The sequence below is a fragment of the Neofelis nebulosa genome, unplaced genomic scaffold (assembly GCF_028018385.1).
Source record: "Neofelis nebulosa isolate mNeoNeb1 unplaced genomic scaffold, mNeoNeb1.pri scaffold_65, whole genome shotgun sequence".
Classification (NCBI taxonomy): domain Eukaryota; kingdom Metazoa; phylum Chordata; class Mammalia; order Carnivora; family Felidae; genus Neofelis; species Neofelis nebulosa.
The window spans coordinates 21,146-36,964 of record NW_026691909.1 but is presented as its reverse complement, the minus strand read 5'-3'; the positions used below and the strand labels follow the sequence as shown (position 1 = coordinate 36,964).

Genomic DNA, 15,819 nt, shown 5'->3' with positions numbered 1-15,819 from the left:
TCCCACTCTGGTCATCTGCTTTAATCTGGGAAAGGAAATGGATACTTATAGATTTCCAGTATTTTTGTTTCCTCCTGTATCTAGTTTTTCTTTCAACTTATACCATTCCTTTAGAATAATAAAGTATACGTAAGATTTTAAAGTAATGAAGCAAACATTCTTTTGTAATCCATTTCTCAAACTGTTTTACACATTTAAACTTGCAAACAATATATAAATGGCTTAGTACGCCCACATGGAAAACAGGCACAGCTTGCTGTGGAGAAAAGAACATGCCACTTTATATTATATGCATTTATTATATTCATTCAGACACAAAAAGAAAATTAGGCGAGCAATGCAATTTACCTTCCATACACATTTGCTTTCTCATTTTTTTAAGTCAACAGTAAAACCACATAGGAAATAACCATTTAGTGGAAATGTTTACTCTGAAATTCTTAATACAGACAATTACATTTAAACAACTTCTCTAGTTTTCATCAATTAACATTAACAATTATGAAACTACTTTGAAAAATGCTTTTCATCTTATCCAAAAAAATCATGGAAGGAAAGTTAATGTATGCCTCTCCCCAAAAGTAACATTTTTTTTCTTTCAGGAGTACAGATTTTGTATGCATTTATATTGTATGCATTTATTTCCAACACAAAGGAAATTTTCAGGCAAACAGTGCAATTCACCTTTCAAACAAATTTGCTTTCACATTTTTTATAGCTAAATAGTAAAATAATAAAGGAAATACCATTTTATGGAAACATGCTGTTTTAACAATACAGACACTATTTTCAAATAACTTCTGTAATATTCCTCAATTAACACTAATTATTATGAAATTACTTTGAATTTTTTCTTACCAAAAATGCATGGAGGGCAAATAAAAGTGTGCCTGCCCCCACAAGGGTAACATTTTTCTTTTATTAACCAATGCAATAAAGCAGAAAAAAGTAGCATTTAAAATTTCTCTTTGAAAAAACAAAGAAAAACTGGCACGTAACTTATTTTTAGTATTTGCTACGGCCTCCTCTTTCAGATCGGTTTCCCCCATGACCACCTCTGGAACCTCCATAACTTGAGCTACCATATGATTCACGAAGAGCAGGGTACACCCTATCCATGGAAGGTGGAAACCCTCGTTCCTGTCTGCCACCATGCCCACGACCACTTAAATAGACATCATTCCGGCTGCTTGAGTAACTTTCTCTACTTCCACCGTATCCATCACGTGTGCAGCTACAACCATCATAGCGACTGCTTCCACCGTAAGTCAGAGGAGGTCCTCGTGCTGGTGGTGCACCACGGGAGCTACCTGCAAAGTCAATGACCAAGTAAAAACAACTAACTACATGACAATTTTGGACAATATCATTGCACTGTGATTCTAGTTCAAGTACTAAATATTTGGAAGAGATAGGTTTTTATCTGCCTCTGCTGAGAAAATATTATGCTGCACTAATCAAGGTATTTTAAACTTAAAAGGAAGTATAAATGTAGTATTTTTCAGGTTAAACAGGTTATTTGAAGTAAATGTTCTATCAGTTTCTGAAAAAGGACTGAAATGCTGATCTTCATGCTGTTCTTATGCTTTCTACTGTTGAACACTGTCTCTTTCTTGTTATTTAATGTGTATTTATTTTGTGATACAGTATGTGCATGCAGGGGGGAGAGAGAGTGGCAAAGGTTGAGAGAAAATCCTAAGTAGGCTCCATACTGTCCGTGCAGTGCCCGACCCTGAACTCAAACCCATGCTGTGAACCATGAGATCATAACCTGAACTAAAATCAAGAGTTAGATATTTAGCCCACAAAGGAAACCCAACCAAGCGCTCCTCCCTTCCTTGTATTTAAGTATTTTTTCTCTAATTAGGGATAAGAGGGGACTGTCAGTTTAGCCGCAAAGGCATTGTTAGTTTAAATGTACTATTAAAGTAATTCAAGGATCTTCAAACTAATCAGAATATCATTCTATAGTTTTCCCTTTGTGGAATCAGATGTAACAATATACATACGAATCTTGCCTGTTAAATCTAATTCTATGATTTATCAGGAAAAACTGGACTCATACCGTAACTCTCATATGATTCTCTGTAAGAGCCTCCACTTGAATGTTCAGAATAATCTCTCTCACGACCTCCACCATAGCTATAACGATCACTAAATTTAAAAAATATTAATGTAAGAATTAAGACTTTCAAGCAGCTATTTGATAAAAATGAAAACTTTCAGTACCTATATCCTCTAGAGTAATGTTCATCCCGAGAACTTGAATGGTCATAGTAACGGTATGCATAGTTTCTAGGTGATGGAGAATAATCCTTGGTGTCCCGGGAACTTGGATAATCTCTCCTCGAATAACTTAAATAAAGAAGTAAATTGTTAAAATGTAATTTCTAATTCCCAGAATATATTTTAAAACTCTGACCAAAGAAAAAAAACAACTTTTTTCAATGGGCACCCTTGAATACTTTTTTTCCAAAGATGATATACACATGGCCAACAAGCACATGAAAAGATGCTCAGTTGATCATTAGCTAATAAAATACAAATCAAAATACTACCTCACACCTAGTAAGTTGGCTATAATAGCTTAAAAAATGGAAAATATCAACTTAGTATCAAGTTAGTAATGCTGAGAAATTCAAATTTGTACTTCGATGACAGAACTGCAAAGTAAGTACAATCCATGTGGGAAAAGTTAGTTCCTCAGAAAATTAAACAGAATTACTACACAACCATGAATTTCCACCCCTAAGTATACACCCAAAAGAACTGAAAACAGGTACTGAAATACTATCAATGTTCAAAAATGTACTATGATGATAGTAACCCAGATTATACTTATTATATGCACAATGGAATATAATAAGCCATTAAAATAACCAGAAGGATTCATACTACAATACGGAGGACTACTGAGAACACTTATGTTAGAGGAAAGAAGCCATATGGTCTCATTCCATTAGTATGATGTATCCAGAATAGGTAAATCAACAGAGACAGAATCAGATGGGTGTTTGTCAGGCACTAGGGAAGGGTGCAGGCAATCCTTAATGTTACAGGGTTTTACTGTAGGATGATGAAATATTTTGCAAGTAGGTAAAGTGTGGTGATTATAGAACGTTGTAAATGTACTAAATATTTCTAAATTGTTAACTTAAAAAAAACTTAGCTTTATGTTAGAACTTCAACAACAAAAAATGCATTATTGACAATTTATATACTTTGTTTTCCCTTATGTATCTTTTTAAAAAGTTAATTTTTACAAAAGAAAGAGCACACATTAGTGTGACAGAACCTCAAACACACTCAGAGCAGAGCCCAATGTGGGGTTCGATCTCACAACTCTGAGATTATGATCTGAGTTGAAATCAGGAGTAGTATGCTTAACCTACTACTGAGTCACCCGGGAACCCCCCCTTTACCTATCTTTAGTATTGTAACCATCATCTCTTGGTGGCATATAGTCATCTCTCCGGGAAGAGACCGGCTCTCTGCGCGAAGGACCTCCATGGTTTTCTCTTCCATGGGGCAATGGACCTTTAATTTAAAGATTCTGAAGTAAGTGTCTCAGTAACTTTTATGAGATCAAAACACTGATTTCTTTCCACAATTCTTACAGGTTTCTCCTTTAGGATATTTATGTTCATTTTTTGTCTGCATCTTTACATATATTTCTTGAATGTTTTATCTTCTGATATCTTCCACTCCATACATAAATTTTGCATAATCTTTAAATTACCATCAACTGCTAAAAAAAAGTTCTAAATATAAGCAACTTTGTAGCTACTTCCACATATTCAGTGATTAAATCTGCCTATTTTCCTCTGGCAGCTTTTCTCCCCTATTTGCTATGGTCTTACTTAATCTATCTCTTGTTTAGGTTACCTGAAAGTCTATTAATCATTATTTTTACTCTCAGTGTTCAATATACTCTCCATTATATATAAGATCCCATTACAACCGAACTATTCTTTTTGTATTCAAACCTTGTTACTGCAGTCCTAGTTAAATGTTCTGATGGCTGTTCAAAAACACAGTATTTATAAGGATAAGTTATTTTAATTTATTTTCAAACTCCATCTACATGCTTTCCTTAGTGTTTTAATGCTATTTTTAGCCACTATTTTAGGTCTCAAGATACTCCATGTTTTCTTATGTTTTACCTGTGTATATATACTAACACTGCCAAGAATACTTGTTCAGTGTCCCAAGTATTAACACAGCAAAGGCATTAAGTAACTTTAATGTATTAAATAATTATCCTATTATTCATCAGTTTCCTAGATTGTCTTTTCTGTAGCCAGCTCACTGCATAATTAAGGTTCAATTTAAAACTCTCCATTTCTTTTATATATCATTTCCTTTGTTTATTTCATCTCTTCATTCCATTAAAAGAATCGTGCCTTCTCCTGCTTTAAGAATCATTTTCTATTTACAACCCCCAACTGCAAATTTCTAGTACCTGCATATGTAATATACCCTGCTTCCTCTATGATTTTGCTAATTTACAATGATGTTTTTCTTTAAATTCCTAAATGTTCGTGGTATCACCTAAACATTTTCCATGGCTTTCTATATTCCACTATCCCTTCAAAGCCAGTATTTCTTACAATGTTTAAACCAAAGATTCACATGCAATGAAATCATTCAGTGATTAAAACTGCTCTAGCTAGAAGAAATTTCACGCCCCTTACTTCTTTTTACATTCATAGGAATTGCTAATGAATATTAATAGCACAAAGAACAGGTGTAAAACCTTCAAACTTCTCACTGACTGAAGTACATATGTATCTTCTTTCAGCTAGAGAAATGATTGACTGCCAATTCATCCCACTCACACCAACAGTAGTATCATATCATAGTGTATTACATTTCAAACTCTTTACATACACAATATTTTCTAATTTACCACACCAACTGGTAGATAGCTTGGTCTTTTTAATGATGGCAATACTGATTTCTAGTGTTTCATTAGCAATACTTTTTAGGGGCTAATTTCAAAGTACTGTACATTTTTCAAAATAAGAAAACTTTCCCCCATAAATATTCTTTTCATATATTACTTCTTATGATTAGTTCCTAGAATTCAACCTTCATTTATTTATTTTTTGGCTCAGTATTTAATTCTTTCATTGGAAATGTGTAGGCTTCTTGTGTATTTTGTCAAGAGCAAAATATACTTATTTACAGCAAATTACACTTGACGTTCTACCAGATCCTCAGAAGGGTAAATATGATAATGGCAATTTCTATATAACAAGGTTTAAATAGCAATACTAAATTAAGAGAACTAAAGTTTTCAGATTTCTCTCAATTAAAAAGATGGTATTTATTTCTTCACTCAGAAGTTTTCTATGCCCTCTTGCTTCCTTTTCTGTTCAATCCAAAATCTTACAACTACTTGTCAAAATTATGTTAGTGTATTTGATGATACTCATCTCTTGCTTTAATTTGTCTTAAGTAATTTGAAATTCCCTAAGGACTGCTACCTAACAATTTAAAACATGAGCTCTCCACCAATCTTAATGTCTTCCATGTATTTTATAACTGAGGTCTCCACCAGTCTTAATGTCTTCTATATATTTCATGCCTAAGTGCACTTCATATTCTCCCAACTTAAAATGTCAGTCTCCTTTAAGTCTATCAAGCCTTAGTTTTTTAAATTAAATAACTATCCATGTGTACAGTATCTTCCCAGCTAATTTCTAAATTTATTAAGGATGAAATACTTATATAACATATTTCCTTCCCAGTGAGAGATTTCTTGGTAGCAGAAAATATATCTTCTATGTACTTACATATTTCTTTTTATACTCACAGAACAAAAACAATGATTTAAACATAAACATTATGATTTTAATACTGAGCTTTCTGATAACTTTTACATTGGGGCATTACTAGCACAGATCCTTTTGAAGAACTCACACTGAGGTTAAGTGTGTATCCACCACCACCCACATTTCAAGCAAAAATTGTATAGCAGAACACCATTATGGTCCAAACTCAGAAAGAAAAAAAGAAGTATTGTTTTGTTTATAACTTGTAGTTATTGTTTGTAACTAATATAAACCAGGTGATCAAAATACATAGCCAAACTATGCTATACATGAAAATATTCTCTCATGGGACACTTTCATGAAAATATTGACCTTGAATCCATGTGAAAAAAGAAAGCCTGCTAATCAAAGCATGCTCACAAGAACTGTAAGAAAAATGAAGAGTTCCATAGCAAACATGGACCTTAAAGGCAAAATTTCCCCCACTGATGTTTGCTAATTATCTACTGCATCTACAGTTAGAACCTGAACAATTAGTTCCTCACCGAAAGTAGGTTATGATCACTAAATAAGCCCCATATGTTTTCTCACATTCCACTGTGCTTCTAAGTGATTTTCATTTATAAGAAACTATTGCCTTTTTAATTTATAGAATTTACCTCTTCCTCCAATCCCTCTACTGCTACGCCCTGGGGCAGAAGGAGCAGATTTTTTTGGAGGAGGACCTCCACTTCTTGAAGATGAACCTCTTTTAACTGGAAAGGGTCCCCTGGAAGAACTCATGTTGAGATTAACAGTATATTCACGATCATCTGTATTTAAATGAAATCTTTTTAGTAAGTAGAATTTTTAATGATCAAGTTTCAATTATTGTTTAAAAATCTTTACTACACAATATTATCGTTTTAGGCATTCATCTTGTATAAACTAAAAGTGTTTCCTAAGTAAGACATAAATAGAAGTCAAAGACTTCTTATGAAAATCAATTTGGAAAACCCAGAAAAATTTAAGAAGCATTTTATATTCATATGAAAGAGACACACATTTGGGGAAAACTGAAAGAGTGGAGAAAAATGGTAAGTAATTGCTCTATTATCCTGGTGTCAAGAAAGCTTTTGAAAAATAGAACACATAGGCATAAATAAAGTTATTTTAAAAAATGAAAAGGGGAATATATTTCAAAAATGAAGTATCTTGAGAGTAAATTAACATACTATTCTTAAAGTTCACTTACAAAATAATAGCAATTCTACATCAATGAAAAAAACTATGTTCTGTTCAATTTTAATAGTTTAAGATATACATATTAAATCATCAAAAATCATTTGTTTATCTTTTCAACTAGAGAAAGTCCCCAGTATTGTTATAGGTAAGAAAAATATGAATTTTTGAAACATGGCAAAAATACTAAAATTTTCTCATGATCAATTTAGTGTGTTTTAAAATGGGTCAAACCTTGCAATTCCACTTTAGGAGCCATTTCCTAAAACTCACACTTAATTATGAAAAATGGAAGCCCAATGTTTGACTTGAAGACTGGTTAATAGAAGAAACAAAGTTTATATGGTACATGAAGCGACTCCCTTTCATCATGAATAAAAAAGATTTCTCTGAAAAGTTCATAAATACCATTTTCAGTAACTCATTATCCCTCCCACACATGATAAAGGTACATACTATTTGTGAAGCAGCAGCTTTTAATTTCTTTCTGAATAAACCCACCTTCAAAAATCTAAAAAAACCTCTATATTATTTCCTTTATTTTCCCAAATCCAAGTTGTTGTTTTTTTTACAAAAAACCAAGGAAGAAAACCCTTCTTTCAAAATGAAGAGATTTGCATAGATGTTTGCACATGCACACATGGAAAACAATACTGCAAGGTTAATCCTGAAATATGAAGTATTATGCATGAAACATGTATTTTGAGTGATTTTATTTTCTCTTGTGTATTTGTAAAGATTCCCCAATATTTTTGTGATGCAATGAAATAACTTCCACAATAAAGAAAAGATGGATTTTCAAATATAAGCCCACAATTTTTTTTTATCTAAGCTCTATGGCCAACATGGGGCTCAACCTCACAGCCCCAAGATTAAAAGTCCCATGCTCTACAAACAGAGCCAGCCAGTCACTGTTATGAACAACCAATCTTAACTTCTATAAAAACATACAATCAATAAAAATGAGTACTGAGGAAAAATTGTTGATTTGACTAGAAATAATTGGTAATACTGCTAAAACAAACTAAATTTAGTTTGGTATCTATGCCATTTCACTGCAAGATTATTTTTTGCACATTACCTATTTCAATCATTTTTTAAAACTATAAACCCTTAGCATTTATTACTAATGTTAATTCTTCATCTAATGAATCTAACAGTTCATCCACCTCATAAAAGATGTAAATAAAAACTGAATTCCATACATTCAAACTTACTGTTTTCCAGTTCTATGGTTGCATCCTTGTATTTTAAAACATTACCCAAGTGTCCTCCACGTGAGGGACGCGCTCTCACTCCCCCACTTCCTCCTCTTCCACATCTTGCACTTCTTGAATGGCCTCTGCTTCTTGGAGAAGGTGGTGGTTTCTGTCTACCACCACTTTCAAAAGATGGTTTGTTGGCTTGCTCTACTTTAATTGCTTTTCCATCCAACGACTAAAAAGATTAAGTATAATAACCATAACATTAAACCAATTTAAGTTTAACAAATGAACAAATTTTACAAATCCAGTAACTACTGAAACTAAAATCAACTTAAAGATCAATGGGTTTTGTTCCCTAAAGGCATGTATTTTATTGACCAGTCTCTTCACTTGCCAAATATGAGACATTTGACAAATAACTTCCCTCCATGAAGCCTTTCAATACACAAGTGCATATATATTTTTTAAAACTCTTGACATTTCATCCAGTATTTAAAAATTAATAGCTCTCACATTTCATGAAACTACACATTTTCTACCATATAGCTCATTTCATTTTTGTTATTTCTACCATTTAAATTTTCCAGTGTCCCAAAGATATGTAAAACAATTGCATATGTCACTTAGAAAACAAGTTACTAGTATTTATTCAGAATGATTATTTATATTCTATATTTCTGTTATTTGTTGTTAAAAATGAACATTTGCCAATACAATGTAGCTATATTTACTTACCTAATAGTTTCCTTTACTTTTCTTTTAACAGTACACTTATTTGGTCTTTAATATGTTTTGTCATACCCAGTTCTTAACTCAGTTTTGTTTTAAATATGTCCCTAACACACCGTTTTAATGTAGTACTTCATACTCTCCTTTTTCAGGACTACTTAAATTTTGTAAACTCTCAGAAATTTCAGAATGGTTTACCTTTTACACAGACCCAAACTATTTTTAAAAACGTAATTTTTAATAATTGTTCCACACAGAGAAGCCTGGGTATCTCTGTTAAGCACCCAACTCTCTGCACCTCCCCAATTCTCTCAAAATAAACATTAAAAAAATAACTGTTGCACATAAAACATTCTGGTATTTTATATTGTTTTTCAAAAAGAATCTTAGGTCCTAAATTCCTACTGAGACTTCACTGGGCCCTAGCCCATCTAAACAGCCACAACTAGCAATTCCACCTTACGGACTCCATTGCTGTTTCTAGGTCCAAAATATTTTCCACAATTTATGCAGGGCTGCTTTCTTCACAAAATGCAGGATTCAGCTAACATCTGTATATCTTCATGTCAACTCATTGTCAACTTCCCCTGCAAGCACTAACTAAATTACCTATTTTTTCTAATGTTTTTGTGTACAAGAAAATAATTATATTTACACTTTATTTTTATTTATACATTTCCTATCTTTTAACTTGGTATACAAAAAAATATATTATCTTATTTATAACCATTAGTTGCATTATCAATGGCTGGGACTCAATAAAATGTCTGGTGAATGAAAGAATTTAAGAATAACTTCCATACAAACCCTATGTTCTTATACTTAAAAACTAGAAATCAAAGTAATGATTATAAAATATTCTAAGTAAGTTTCATTTACCTCTGTACACAATACAAAATCCTTGGCCAAAAACAATTCCTACAATGCAGGCAAACATAAACTATCAAAGTAGCCATTTTACAAAAATCACTGAGTATAGAATAAAAACATACTAAGAAAAGAAGAGCAATATTAGATATGGGTTAAGAGTGAATTATTTTTATAACCACTTTACTAGTTTACTCATAACTGTCTTAAAGACATCATCACCTAATTTGACTGTAAAGATCCTGCTCAACTATTAATTTTTAAGGATTATTTTCCCAAGTAATAGGAATTAATCTGTACTCCTCTTTCTAGGCTTTTATGGTATAGAAATATTCCATGAATTTCAATAGCTTTTTTATGAAAAGGAACTTATTTCTACTGTAATTTGTTTATGTAGGTTTGTTTTACAGTTTTAAGTTTTATTCTTACATTGCATTACTAGTTTGGAAATAGGTTCACAGATATTGCTCAAGCTTATATTCATGTCATTTTTTCCAACCACTCTGCAGGACTTATAGGACAAAAAGGAAGAATGACAATAATTTTGTCCTATGTGTAATTATGCCACCTTTTAAAAATTAGGAAAACAGAATCTAGAAATAGTATTCAATGAAGAACAGAGCTAGAAAATTATCAAAGAAGTGTTTTACCTTTCCATTCATATCTTTGGCAGCATCCTTAGCATCAGCAGGGCTCTCAAAAGTGATAAAAGCAAAGCCTCTGGACTTATTTGTTTCCCGATCCTTCATCAAAGTAACTGTAATCCATATAAAACTTTTAAATTTAATGTTACATAAAATTTTTCTTACTCTTTTCAAAGCTACTAATCAACACTTTGACAATTTTTGTTACGTCTTCTTTTAATTTAATTAATGTTCTGGATGTAATAGTTAACCACCTTCAGAAAGTTATGTTAAAAACCTTCCATTTAAATCATTATGATTAATCTAAAAAGCAACAGTGAAGAACTCTATAGTTAGCCTATCATCACATTTCAACGCTAAACTTATTACTGTTCCTTGTTTTCCATTCTCAATAGTAAGAGCCTCTTAAATGTCTTACTTCGTTCACTGTTCTAAGTACTTTCCCAATATGAAACATAAATATAAGAAAAAGTGTTCAGATAAGCTTTAAGACAGAAAAAGAATTTTTGCATAGCTGTTCAGTTATATGCATTTACTTTGAATATTTACATATGCTAGTTCTAAGAATTACCTTCCACTACGGGACCATATTTCCCAAATACAACTTCAAGAGTATTTTCATTAGTCTCGATATTGAGGCCTCCTATAAACAGCTTCCCAGGCCGATCAGCTTCCATCATTTTTCTGTAACTAGTTAAAAACATTATCTATATATACATTACAAACAATAAATTATAAGTCAAAAAGATCAAATTTGATCACACAGCGTATGAAAAATTCAAGTTACGTACCCTACCAAAGCTCTATTTTGCTTTTTACTTACAAGAAGAATGAAACTTGTGACCTAAACAGCAAAATGAACACCAACTTCAGACAAACTCTGCTTATCTACAGATATTTCATAAAAACTTATAGTGGTAAGACTACTGTAGTTCCTTTGGCTATACTATGGTTTCACTTTTTAAAAAGCAAAATGTGTCACTTTCAACAATAACAAATGTGTATCTGTATACAAAAGTTAACATCTAACTTTTAAGTAAACCTCAATACCTTAAACTTATTCTGGACTTCTCCCCCTGAATCTATTCTCATTTATTTTGTTTATATATCAAACACTTTTTATTTACAGTAACTTAAGATATTTTTAGAATGCTAAGTCATAAAGTAATGTCAGAATTAAAGCCTTCTGAAATGCAAATTAATCTGTGACTAAACATAATAAAACTTTAGCAAATACTGAAGCAATTGTGTGATTTAAATTAAACTGGCTATTAAAAATTTGACAATTCCTATCAGGTGGATCAACATTTTTACATCTGATTAGTAAATCATAAGTTTATAATCACAGTAATTAAATATTGTGCCTTTATTTTTCAATTAACACCTCACGCGTCAGATAAACCGTTAAGAAAAAAAAGTGCACATTGATCAAAATGGCGCCCTGCCGTCCGACAAACAATGCATGATGACCCGCCTTCACGTAACTGAAAAAAGCCAAGAGAAACAGCAAAGGTTGTACACAAGGCCATTAAAAAGGGCTGTCTTTGCCGAAGTAAAGGGGTCCGTACATCTCGTCCTAACCCCAACACCCCTTCGTTTTTAATCCATACAGATAGTTCACGGACAAAATCCGGGAACTTCACGGACTTTCCACCGCGGCCCCAGGAACACATTGCCAAGAGGAACAAAAGCAAGACTACTTTCCAGTAAATATTTGAAACCTAACTCCTCTAAATGTTCTATGTACACATATATTTACACTTAATTTATCAATTAAGACTTACTGAAAAACCTGACAGAAAAAACAAAGTTGGAATTACCACAGTTTATCAATTTACAGGAAAAGATATTGCTATGGGCTATTTTTCCTGAGGTATAAAACCACCCATTGTTCCTAAAATCCCGAAATCCTTACCTTTTTAGCTCCTATTTTCCACAAGCGCAGTTTAACCCGCTACCTCAGCGACCACTAGCTAAACTAACGGCTGAGAGCAACTGCGCGACCAATTTAACGAGGTGAAGGAACCCGGATGATGAGGCGCGGAGGAAGTCGGGAATGCGGGAACTTTACCAAGTGGAGGGGGAGTGAGCTGAGAAGCTCGCGAGGAAAAAGCGTGTGAGCGGGTTGAGCAACCAAATGTGTTGCGTACCTCCGCTTTATTATTTACTTTCTCCAGTTACATTAAAGTAATCCAGGTAAAGAAAGAACCAAATTTTACTATCAACTATCCAGAATTTATCATTGTCTCATGTATTGACAACACACTGTCATATGTCGTTAAGTTTAGTATTTTTCAGTGCGGGAAGGAAAAATAGCTAATAATGGTGACAAAAAATACAGTAACAATACAATGAAAATAGCAAAAGTATTTAAAAATCCATAGCTTCAATATCTTTGAAATACATATCTTTGAAAAACTTAATCTTCAGTTTTCTTCAGTAAGTACATGAAACTTACAAAATTATGAAAAACAAATCTCTGTGAAACTAGTCTGACATTATTTGTATGATAAGCAAAATCCTTAATAAACAATTCTATCTGCTAAAATAAATACATTTCTGTTCCTGAAAAAATTACGGTTATTAGCTGGCAGACTATCCCTTTTAAGTAAAAATTATTCCTTCTATGAATTCACTTGAAAATGCAACCTAACATTAGAAAATACTCTTAAATAACCAGAATACAACTAAAACTTATTTTTTGTGATGTTCTCTAAAATGTGTCCATTTGTATACACATTTTGCATAGCTAATAATTTGTGTATATCTCAAAACTTACAGCTCTTAAAAAATAATACTGGAGTTAACCATTTTCAGTGTTTACATCTCTTTTAACAAACCTATGTCTGCTAATTTTTATATTTCTCAAATTATGAAGTACTGAGAATTTCTGTATGTATAGAGAATATAGTGATGATTATGTCTGTAGAAATCATAATTTCTCTTTCTAATATTTTTCCTTCAGGAAAATAATTCAGAAGTGAATTTATGCACCAAAGGTAAAATTATTTTTATGCACAATCTTATTTTAGAAGATTGGTTTTAAAGTGGCAGTTACCAATATGTTAGAACTGTTATTAATTCCTTCCTAACCAAAACCATTAAACTATATTCCTAGATAGATTACATTCTTACTTGAAAGACATCAATTTTAACCATAGCTGTGTCAAAATTAATTACAGTTTTCTCATTTTTAATATTAAAACATTGCTTTTATTTTAATTTATATCTCTTTAGACTAACTTTATGATGTATTTTGTTAATGTAACAGTTATATTATAAATGACTAAATAGTATATTATTATCAATTAATAATACAAATGAAGACTCAATATATTTTCCAGTGAAAGGACACTATTGGGAAAGCAGATATAGACATAATATAATGTGTTAGGTGCCATTAAAAGCAGGAGAAAATGTTCCAATTTTTTTTTAAAAAGAAATACACTTAATAGTGATTGCCATTTTCTAAATAATTATCAGAATCAGACACTTAGATAAAATATTTATACATATTATATTACTCAGTTAATGTTTAAAACTCCTCCAACATCATGTCCACTTTGCAAGAGAGAAAACAGGACATTAAAACTTACTCCCCATTTCAGATATCTATTTCTAGAAAAACTGAGATTTATACCTAATGATCTGGCCCCAGATACTTTGTTATGAAAGAGAACTGGTTAAAAGCATGTAAAAGTAAAAATTTACTAAGATGTATTTAGAGAAAATTTTGAAAATTGATTGTAACTTATTAGATATACTACTTAAGGAATATTCTAGGCAGAGTAATGTTTGCAGAGTCATGGGGTTAATAAAAGTGGTATGGCAGATGACAAAAAATATATATAAAATGAGACTTGCTGGGAACAATGTACAGAAGTATGCGAAGTTGAGGGCAAAAGGAAACTTGGGGGAAAGTAAGGGATAGCTCAAGAAGGGATAGAAAAGAATGACAATAACATCCACACACATGATTGGAGTGAAGAATAAATTAACAATATAAATATATTAAAAAGAATTATAACAAATCTTTGGTGACTTCTTATATTAGTGCATCTCTTTTGAAAGTTAGATGACAGATGATTAAAAAAATAATTTGCCAAGAATTTTTCAAGAAGAAATAGAAATCCCAAGATAATTCATAGTGATTTTTTTAATGTTTATTTATTCAATTTGAGATAAAGAGAGAACAGGAGAGGGGCAGAGAGAGAGGGTGAGAGAGAATCCTAAGCAGGTGCTGCTGTCAGCGCACAGCCTAACTCACGACCATGAGATCATGACCTAAGCTGAAATCAAGAGTCCCATGCTTAACTGACTGAGCCACTCAGGTGCCCCTGATGTTAATGTTTTTTAGTTTTTTGAAATGTTTATTTTTGAGAGAGAGACAGAGTGTGATCAGGGCAGTGGCAGAGAAAAAGAAGGAGACAGAGAATCCCATGCAGGCCCACGCTGCCAGAACAAGGTCCAATGCAGGGCTTGAACTCACCAACTGTGAGGTCATTACTTGAGCCAAAACCAAGAGTTAGCTGCTCAACTGGCTGAGCCACCCAGGTGCCCTGACTCATGGTGAATTCTAAGGGATAGTCTGAAAAAAATTGTTAAAAGGTCACTATACCATTCATAAATGTAAATAAATACACATATATATAATTTTTGTATTATTTCTATTTTCATAGAACTCAGATGACAAAAGTTAAGTATGTCAATTCATTTTATGAACTCTAAAGATAAAAGTAGTATATAATTCAAACTATAAATTAGAAAGAAGGTCATTTACTTAATTGAAAAAATATTGCAATTATAAAATAAAAATTAAAACATAAGAATTATGTTTACTGGGTAATATAGGAAGTGATTCATTTAATTACTAATTCCATTATCTAATCTCATTATTGCCATATTACTAGGAACTACTATTCTTGTTCTCATTTTACACATTTCTTCTTATTTGAAGAAAAGAACTATAATAGCCTTTGAAATAAATGAAGAATGATTTGAGTACATAGAGATAAGTCTTCCAATATGCCTCCAGTATGACCTTAAATAATGTTAAAAAGTAACTGAAAATTATATGACTGTCACATATATACATTTAATATGTATGTGTGTATATCTACATGTGTGAGTTATATATGTTATGTGGAAGTATATGTATACATGTAGTTTTTATGTATACTATAAATTATATGTAATAATATACATATATTACATTTTCAGTTATAATTTTGGAGTTTGTTTAAAAAAGTCAATGTTCAAGAATGGAGAATATTCTGACAGGGCTCCCCTATTGTATATTAAAGAGGATTATAGAGTTAGGATGAATGAAAGAATTTAGTGCACGCATAAAGAATGATAACCAGAAACACCGTATAC

General features: G+C 31.9%; 1 protein-coding gene across 2 annotated transcripts; it reads right to left on the bottom strand.

Annotated features, from left to right (window-relative positions):
- Window positions 1–399: 399 nt before the first annotated feature.
- Window positions 400–12,458, bottom strand: LOC131503547 (RNA-binding motif protein, X chromosome-like). Of its 2 annotated transcripts, none has more exons than XM_058714994.1 (9): window positions 12,359–12,458; window positions 11,015–11,133; window positions 10,450–10,556; window positions 8,216–8,435; window positions 6,437–6,589; window positions 3,423–3,537; window positions 2,230–2,355; window positions 2,066–2,154; window positions 400–1,310 (listed from the first exon to the last, which is right to left on the bottom strand). In XM_058714994.1, the coding sequence occupies exons 2-9, from the start codon at window positions 11,121–11,123 to the stop codon at window positions 1,006–1,008; spliced, it is 1,224 nt and encodes a 407-aa protein (XP_058570977.1). In that variant the 5' UTR covers window positions 11,124–11,133; window positions 12,359–12,458; the 3' UTR covers window positions 400–1,005. The 2 variants fall into 2 exon arrangements, with proteins under 2 accessions (XP_058570977.1, XP_058570976.1); XM_058714993.1 differs by having other exon boundaries at window positions 11,015–11,150; window positions 12,359–12,434.
- Window positions 12,459–15,819: the final 3,361 nt, after the last annotated feature.